At 37.7% G+C, this 9,551-nt stretch overlaps 1 protein-coding gene across 2 annotated transcripts in view; it reads right to left on the bottom strand.

Annotated features, from left to right (window-relative positions):
• Positions 1-9,257, bottom strand: part of LOC110039087 (serine/threonine protein phosphatase 2A 55 kDa regulatory subunit B beta isoform-like) — a 75,301-nt gene extending 66,044 nt beyond the window's left edge. The window contains exons 1-2 of one of the 2 annotated variants that reach the window (XM_020744040.1): positions 8,758-9,257; positions 16-119 (exon numbers count right to left, since the gene is read on the bottom strand). In XM_020744040.1, coding sequence (XP_020599699.1) covers positions 16-119; positions 8,758-8,878 — 225 coding nt within the window. In that variant the 5' untranslated portion in view covers positions 8,879-9,257. The remainder of the gene's footprint in view (positions 1-15; positions 120-8,757) is intronic. The other variant, XM_020744039.1, reaches the window with a different exon arrangement.
• Positions 9,258-9,551: the final 294 nt, after the last annotated feature.

Below are 9,551 nucleotides of genomic sequence, written 5' to 3'. Positions count from 1 at the left end.
GGAAAGACCTAATACCTCCTTAACATCTGTCCTCTCAAATAAAACTACACGCCCCCCTCTGTCTCCAGTGGCAAGATGATCTCCAGATTTATCAAATTCAATTGCAGAAATAATGTCAACTGCAAGGATTATCAGTTCGCCAAAGATATAACACAAAGCAACCTAAGGTGAAGAGGGACAACTTGCAGCAGAAGTAGAAATGTAAAAGCAATGGAAAAATAATGCTTAAAATGCCCCCCAAAAAATGAAAATACAACATGGCAAAAAGAGGATGGTTGCGACATAGGAGAGACAACACAGTACTAAAAAGAGAAATAAGGCAATACAATGTTAAGAATCATTGAAACAATAGAGAAATAGAAAATACTAATTGGGTAACATTACACGCCACAAAAAGAAACGGGAAAGTTTTCTTGAGTACTACATAGCAGACATGATAGATATAAAGGATCTAGGCTCGTCTGACCAATGAATAAACGAATGAAGCTATTTATAAGCTCTTATGCATTGTTCATGACAGATTCATGCACGTTAATGTTTATTTTTTTCTCTATTCAAGCTCAATTCAATATTGTTCGACTTACTCATGATTGGCTTGCTAAAAGCTCATCAAGTTGAATTCAAACTCAATTAGTCAGATTGCTGAAAAAAAAATTAAAAAAATGAAATTGAGATAGATTTGAGCTCATCTCCTATGCAGCAAGTTGTTTAAACTCTTCAACTGCCACATCATTCCTCAATCTATTAACTGCAATGTGTTAATTGGTATCTCAAGTTTGAATTAAGACATTTTTAGAGTTCAAGTTTCCGTTCTCAACTTCTTTTGTCCTATAAATCTAAATCTGTGTGATTCGAATAAAATCAATTGAAAAAAAGCTTTCTATTTTTTGTGTTTTCACGATATCAAAGAAAACCTATGATACATCTTTCTTATGGCCAAAATGCTCGTATCAAGAATGGACTCTGTTGAAGCTTTAAATGTCTCAATCACAACCACAACTTCTACAAAATATTCTTCTTTGCAAACAATTAATGATAATCACTCCCTTTAGATTACCCAACACAAACACAATAGAACCAATTCAATCTTCATAGTCATCTGATGCAAAAGTCAAATAGGTGACATACAAAGTTTAGAAGACAAACAAAGGATGGGATGATCAGCTATGCAACTTACAAGTCTGAAAATTCCATGGTGATGTCTTGATTGAAAAACTCAATCGAGTGCAAAATCGATGACGCATACTTCTTCTACAAAATTACCAAGAAGGTCCACAATATGGGACAAGAAATATATTTTAATCTCGAAAACCCATAATAAGTCATGAAATGCATATTATTCTTAGGAGTACACACTAAAGGAAGTATAATTGTAACTAAATACTTAGGAAAGAGGATGATGTTTTTTTTTTAAAAATTGTTAGTATTTCCCAAAAGATACTTTAAAGTAGCAAGAAACATGTTTAAAAATTGTATAATTCAAATTGTTTTTTTTTTAAAAATTGTATAATTGTAACTAAAGAAACATGTTTAAAAATCTTCAGATGGCCAGAATATTGAATTCAATAAAGCAGCAAGAATCTAGCATGAAATTCAAGCCATTGCAAAAGAGGACAAATTGGGTAGCATCTCTTGTATTGAGAAATCACATCCATAGCTATAAACATTCTTCAACCAAACACAAGTTGACAGCCAATCCATTGGTTCCATTCACATATACTGCTGTCAATTCTACAACAAAAAAAAGGCAATTATTTCTCTATCATAGATGCCAAAAACAAAGAAAATGAGCCTAGGCTTGTTGATACCAAGCGTTCAACCATTTCACCAAAATCAAATATTGTTTATTTCTTTACACTTCTTCCCATTTGACCATACTTTGATTTTGATCTTCCTCTGTTAGAGTTCTTGTCATGTGATCTTCCTCTGGAATCAACATTCAGCGCCGCACTTGAACACGATGCCTCGCCAGAATCCTTCCTGCGCACCCCCTCAGCCAAAATCAAATCACGAATATCATCATACTTCAGCTTGGATTTACCTGCAGAACTGCTAACTGACATCCCCATGGTTTTCCAGCTATTTGGCAATGAAGCCAACAATATCAGTGCACGTATCTCATCATCAAAATCAATTTCAACAGAAGACAATTGATTTGTGATAGTATTGAAATCAATCAGATGTTAAGCAACAGAGACATCTTCCACCATCTTTAAGTTGAATAAGTTTTTCATCAAATGCACCTTGTTATTCGTCGATGGCTTTTATACATACCTGATAAAGCCGTCATGAGATTTGTAGTAGTCATCTCCTTGATGACGTTGTGGGCAACCGATCTCGACAGAGTTAATCGTATAGGTTAACCGATCTCGACAGAGTTAATCGTATAACCCCAGAACCTGTCGATCCAACAGATTCCATTCCGCCTCGTTCATCTTTTCTGGTCGCTTTCCCAGTAACGGAAGATGAACTTTCTTCTCATGGAGGTAGTCCTCTATCTGCATCCTCCAGTAAGTAAAATCTGTGTCATTGAACTTCTCGATCCCCGATATCATCATTTTGACTCAGCCCATCGTTCTTCTTTAGATTCGAACCCAAGGCCCTGATACCAGTTGTTGTGAAAAACGACGGCAATAAAGCCAAAAATGAAAAAACACCAGAGCGACACACAGATTTACGTGCTTCAGCAAATTTGTCTACATCCATGGAGCTGTAGAGGATTTTACTACTTCGAGGAATTACACCGTCGAACGCCTCGACGTTTACAAGAAAATCTCTATTTTCTTCTCTCCCTTCCTCTCTCTCTCTCTCTCTCTCTTTCTTTCTCTCTTTCTCTTAGCTCTCAAGATGACTTGGCTTGGCCTTGCTTGGCTTGCATTTCCTTTAAACCAAAAAAGACTTTTTATAGAAACCATGAGAGCGGTAGGTGGGAGGTAGGAGAGCGGTAGGTGGAGAGCGGTAGGTGGGATATGGTATGTGAGCTGTAGCTGGGGGTGGGAGGGGAACGGTAGGTGGGATACTTAATTAAGAAACTAATTAAATTCGGAAGACCGGGTCTCCAAATTACCCAACACCTTTCTCCTAATCTACTCTCAAATGGTCATCCTTGATCAAGTGCAATGCTTGAAATCTTACAAAAGAGATGAACATTGGTCTCTCATTCAATGTTTTACATTTTATTTAAATGTGAGATTGTTATTCAAATCATTCATGTTCTCAATTTACTTTCCTATGCAAGAAATCTTAATTGAATATGAAATTTTAATTCCCAAAAATTTCATATATAGTTTTTATAAGATATCAAAATCTTATCATTAATTATTACTATTTTTCCATTGAATTAGTAGAAAATTTTTTTTTGTGCAAGGCAATTTGATGGACTACAAATTTTGAAGGTATATATAACAAACAAAAACAATTAGAGCAGTAATACATTATTTTTCAAGCAATAACAATGTGAAGTGTTTCGGAGCTTGATTTTGTTAGTCGAGGATTTAGATTCATGGTTATTTAAAGACAATACAATATGAATACGAAGAAAACTATGAGTCAATTTTATGATGCCCAATGTGGCTTTGAATTTGCTTCACCATATTATTTGCAACTTATCTAGAAAATTCATAAAAGAATTATTATTGAAAAATTAGCTTAGCACAGCATTCATAAGTGTTGTTAATAAATGAGCACCTTAAGAGCAAAGTGAAGTGATGCATTATCCATAACCATCGCTTGCATATGAAGCTTGCTCGTAGCAAAGCACGCATTTTGCTCCACTTTGGCATGTCACATCACATCGCTACTCACTCAAATCCTACTCTAAAGCAAAACTTTGTTTCAGATTTCTTTATTTCGTTCAACATCTACCACAAAAACTAGGCACACTAATTTGCTTCTCCTCACTAATTTCTATAGTAATTAAGTCAATGCTCATTAATTCTCACTATTGTCGGTCGTTCTCTTCATGCTCACTCCTAGTTCTTATATACTTCTCATTAATTCTTATTGTTGGCAGTAATAGCTTTTCATGCATAAAATTCTTTTCAAGAATATTTATTGATGTCTTCTCTTCACACTATCTCATGCTTCACACTACTTTCATGACACAAGCGTAAAGGAGCCGCGGGAACCATCCCGCGATTCCTTCATCTGAAACGAATAGGTCCAAACCTGGGAGGGCAAACCAGCTCTTCCACATTAGTTTGGATCCTTCTTTCCGTAGAGGAATCCAATCATAATTACCTAGGGATTATATATATGTGACTTTTGTATTTTATAGTTTTTTTTTTAGTGGTCAACGGCATGATTAGAGTTTTCATATTGTTGTTAGGTAACTTTGATATCATTTGGTATCAGAGCTAGGAAATCCTAGTCCTATCCTAGGGTTCCTAACATCCACCACTACATCCTATCTTCGCCCAAATTTTTCTTTCCTACCGTACATCACCGCTACACACCTCCTTCCACCTACCCAAACTCAAAACCTAATGATGTTGTCGAGAAGGCAATTGTCAGAACCTGGTCAGAAGATTACATGAATGAGATAGAGCAAAAATTCCGCTGAGTGCTACAACAGATCGCTAATGTTGAGAAAATGACCCAACGAGAGATCATGGTCGAGCGTGGCAACAAGATCCGACAATGAGAGAGGGAAGAATACCTGAATCCTTTCCACAAGAATAATTCCAATGAAGAAGACAGGCCAAAATGCTTTGGGATACAATATTAAAGGAGGCCGTGAGAAGAGGTGTTTGTTAGATGATACGGGGATGAAATGTCAGTTAGAGGATACATAAATTGAGTGCCTATTAGAAGATAAATAGATGAAGTGTCTATTGAAGAACACAGAGATGAAGTGTTTGTTCGAGGATGGAGAGGCTCGGGAGTGAAAGTGGGCATACTATATTTTGAGGAGAGAATGAATTTGGATGATTTCATAGAGTGGTTGTAGACTGTTTAAATGATCTTTGAATACAAAGAGAAGCAGATTACCGAAATGTGAAACTAGTTGCTATCAAGCTGAAAAAGAAAGCCTCGTTGTGGTGGGAGAAACTAAAGAGGAAAAGAAATAAAGAAAGAAGATGCAAGATATTACATGAGAGAAGATGAGAGATTTACAGCAACAATACCCACCCCCGCACTGCCATCAGGATCTTTTCTCGAGGCTCTACTACCTATAGTAGAGGGAACTATTAGTGAAAGAGGGCCCAGCAGAGTTTATGTGGTTTAAGTTGAAATATGATCTGACAGAGCCAGAGGAACACACGATAGTCAGATACTTGGAGGCGTAAAGCCTGCCATTGGTAATGCGGCCTAGCTACAATCTTACTGGTCTTTGGATGGCATTGAACTTAGCATTGAAGGCAGAGAGACAACAGAAGCACAGCAAGCACTTATCGCCATTCAGATAACCAAACGCATTTGGAGACATCAGTAGGAGCACTCCTTGGGGAGTTAAGAAACTAATCAAAGGAATCAAGTCACTCAGAGTTAGGAAAAGCTTAAGAAGAATAGCACTATCACTACAGTCCCAGCTAGAAAATACTTCGGTCCAGTTGCTTGACTAGTCAAGTTGTGTCCTTTACAAAGAAAGGTGTGGTAGCGAAAGTTGGAGATGAAGAGGCAACTAAAAAAAGGGTGGGGAGTATCATCTTCCATTGGATGAGGGCAAGATATTTTGGTTTTGAGTTATATGGACTGATGCTGCAAAGGATTAGTGGTGGCTTCACCATAACAAATTCTACGCCCGCTGCACTGTGAAGGGTAAGGTATGTATTCTCATCATCGATAGAAAGAGCAGCAAGAATGCGATATCTACACAGATAGTGGACAAGTTGAGTCCCACGCCTCAGAGACACTCCTGGCCATACTACCTAATGTGGTTGAGCAAGAAGAACAGAGTCAGCATTGACAGGAGGTGTCTTGAGTTTTTTATTAGTAACCAACTATAAGATCAGATTTGGTGAGACGTGATGAGCATAGATGTCTACCACAGTTTATGAGACGTGATGAGCAATTTGATCATCGGCCTAAGCATGACAATTTCAAGAATACATACTCCTTCACTAAAGATGGCAAGTGCATAGTCCTACTTTCTACGGAGTTTGAGATTACAGAAGTTTTTCTAGTAGAGAACTGCCAGTAGAATCTGTTTTGGTGATGATAAAGGAAAGCGGGACAAAGATGTCAATTCTAGATACATGACAATCACTACAGAGAGTAAGCCAGTACATCATGTCCGATTCCTTACCACCATGGCCGCCACCGTTAGAGGGAGTTCAGTTTGTTCTCACGTCAGTTAAAACTGAACCAACCGGGGACTACCTTCGGAAGACTCTACAGGGTACACTTGGCACAAAGTCCTAGTTCAGTTAAGCAATGCACCCTTACATGATTACATCAATACGGATGAGTCCTCACAAGTGCGAAAACTACGCAAATGTTTGGGAGAAAGTGCAGCCGACAATGGGATCAAGGTACTTTTTGGGCTATAATTGAAGATCCTTCAACCCAGTAAATTACAGTAGCGCTGCTACTTCCAACATGCAAACAAAAGTTTCAACGAATGAGGTCGAAACTCTCCCAATCTCAGGAGACCAACGCGGGCATAAAGGAGCCATTGGAACCATCAAGTAAGTCATTTGTTTGAACTGAACGGGTCCAAACCTGGGGGGCCAACAGGCTTTTCCATGTTGGTTTGGCACCTCCTTTCGATAGAAGGATCCAATCATAGTTATCTTGGGCTTATATATTTGATTCATATGTTTTAAGTTTGTAATTTTTGATGAATTTTCAATCGGGACAGTCGTGGTCGTCCCCAAATTTTTACTTCTAGGGTTGTATCTAAGGGCGGGTGATGCTCTGATTTTATCTCGTCCCAATGTGGCGATTCTCCTCTAAGGGTTGAGTGGTGCCCCAGTTGGATCTCGCTCCCGAAGTGGTATTTATCTTTCCCCTACTCTTCCACATCCCTCTCACTTTGCTACCACGCATTCCCCCTTCACTGTCGTTGCTATCTAGCTTTTCCTCTTTGTTTTCGCCACCATTTCATCCGTCTATCCTTGTTTCCATCAACTGGGACAGCGTTCCCACATTGGTCCCAAGAATTTGATTGTTGTCCAGCACCGGGGAAACAGTTAATTGCAAATAGCCTTCTCCACTCCTGTGTCACCTTCCAAACCCTCGTCAACCACCACCACCATCCATGGATATACCCACTAGCTTGTGTTTGTGTTGTCAGTTGTTGCAATTTTAGATTTTTGTATGTTAGTTGTAATTTCCTATTTGATTTCCATAATAAAATTTGGTTTTCCTATTGTTGTTTGGGTCACTCAATCTCAAAAGTATATTCTTGATTTTTTAAAATATTATTACATCATTTTATTATTTATATCGTTTAAATTTTTGATTGATTTTATTTTCATTTTGAATAGTTATAAATAATTGGTATTGCAGGTAGCATTATAGTTGCTAAAGCAATTATTCACTTGTGCAATCTAAGTTTGGTTAAATAACTATTGTATGCATGTAATATGCCTATATCAAAAATGCTCAAATTAGTAATATTTTCGCTTTGCTTTATGTTTTTTGCATTGAAGCAAAGAAAAGAGACCTTGTACATCGCATTTCACTTAGCATTTTGAAAATACTGGCATTTTTCATATTGTAACCTAAATTTCCATTAGAAATCCACAAACATGGAAGATGCCGCAACTAAAACATTTCTAGCTTGGAAGCCTTCCAATAATCCTGTACATCAACGAAAAAATCTCTTTCATCCCCATCAATCCCAAAGACAACAATGATTCTAACTAGGCCTTAACATAAGCAATAGTACCTCTTATCTACCCAAACCAATCCATTCTAAATCATGTCTTGTTGTTTTGTATGACACATAGAGAGAAAACTAAATGAGCTGAAATTATTGTGTTAACGTGCTTATCATGGACAAAAAACATGACTAAATATGCATCCAACATAGATTAGCACGGGCCATGCTTAACCAATCATTGAAATTCTCAAGTATCACACTATTTGCGCCATAAATAATCTTGTATGGACGGCATGATCCATGCACTTTGCACAAGGATTATGTAAATTCCTCTAAGAATGGAAATAATGCATGAAGTGGGAGAAATCACCTGCTAAAATATTTTTTTGTAATTTGGCACAAGTATATAAGGTCTCCAAAGGAAGCATTTTAAATGAAACAATATGAATGCTAGATAGATAAAAGAAATTACCTTGTCATCAGTCAACATTCACATTGCAGAGAGTTAAAAAACAAAATAAAATAAAAAGGAATCTTTTGATTCATGCGGAATATACGCTAAAAGAATGTATTCATCTGCAATTTCTGAAAGAAATTCCGTTGAATCCAAAACAAGAAAAAGCATCAAACAACGCGTCTAAAGAAAGAACAAATAACATAAACAAAGAGAAAAAAAGTCTGGTTGTGTGTATAAACACTAAAACGCAAGCCCATGTATGAATGGAACTCCTGAGAATCACTAACTAAAACAGATGACTAAAACCCGTGCACTTGCAGAAAATTCAAAGAACACAAGCTCCCTTCTCTATCTTAAACACAGTCTGGTTATTAAATCCCAACCACTTCATCATATTGTTTCAAGCAAATTTTGAACAGATCTTATGCTCATTGGCTATAACTAAACATCGACAAAAGCGTATTAAACTACCACCACCAGACTCCAGTGAAGAGTAGATCTGGACCAGATTAAACGACACGGATGGGCATACCTTCCTGAACTTCTTCTCCAGCGGTACGCTCACCAAACACCTGAGAGAATTTCCACTCGAGCGGCGCCGGCGCCGAGGAAGACGCTGCCGTGCCGTCCTCGCCTCCTCCATTTCCGGTCATGTTCCAAGCTGAATTCTAGTAAAAGCGTCGTCTTCAGGATCGGCTTGCGCATCCAAAATACCTGTCCTCCGAGATCGCGATTCCCGTGATGGAGATCAGGCGTTGCAGCCGCTCGCCTCCTCTTCTTCGGAGAATCGCGCCTGCTCGAAGTCGAAGATAGAGAAGGAGAGAAAAAGAAAGATGTAGATGAGCCGATAAGGGCTTCGGCAGAAGAAGAGAGAATTGCTACTCCCTTGTCTTCGTCCCCGCTTCCGCACCAGGAATCGATGTACTACTGACTTCTTTCTTCCCTTCTTAATTTCTCTCTGTTTTTCGTCTTTATTTCTGTCTTCATCTTTCTACTTCATTTTGTGGGTTTAGTTATGCTTCGTTTCCGAGAGTAAAAAAGAGCGCTGTCGGGTGTACTTAGTCACAGATAAGTTTTATATCTGAATAATTTTGATAGGGTATTGAGTTAGTCCGGGCCAAACTCAAATCATCTCTTATTGGAAGTTTGACATCGATTAATTTTATAGAATTCAGTTTGAAATTGAGCTGGTGTTTAATTTTGTGAGTTTGAGCTGGTGATTAATTTTGTGAGTTCCAGCTGGCTTAAAAAATGACTTGTTATTATAATAAAGCAATATTTATTTAAGATAATATTACTATAAAATGATAAATATTATGTGCAACT

The sequence above is a fragment of the Phalaenopsis equestris genome, unplaced genomic scaffold, assembly GCF_001263595.1.
Source record: "Phalaenopsis equestris unplaced genomic scaffold, ASM126359v1 Scaffold235151, whole genome shotgun sequence".
NCBI lineage: Eukaryota > Viridiplantae > Streptophyta > Magnoliopsida > Asparagales > Orchidaceae > Phalaenopsis > Phalaenopsis equestris.
This window is presented reverse-complemented; position numbering and strand designations above follow the sequence as displayed.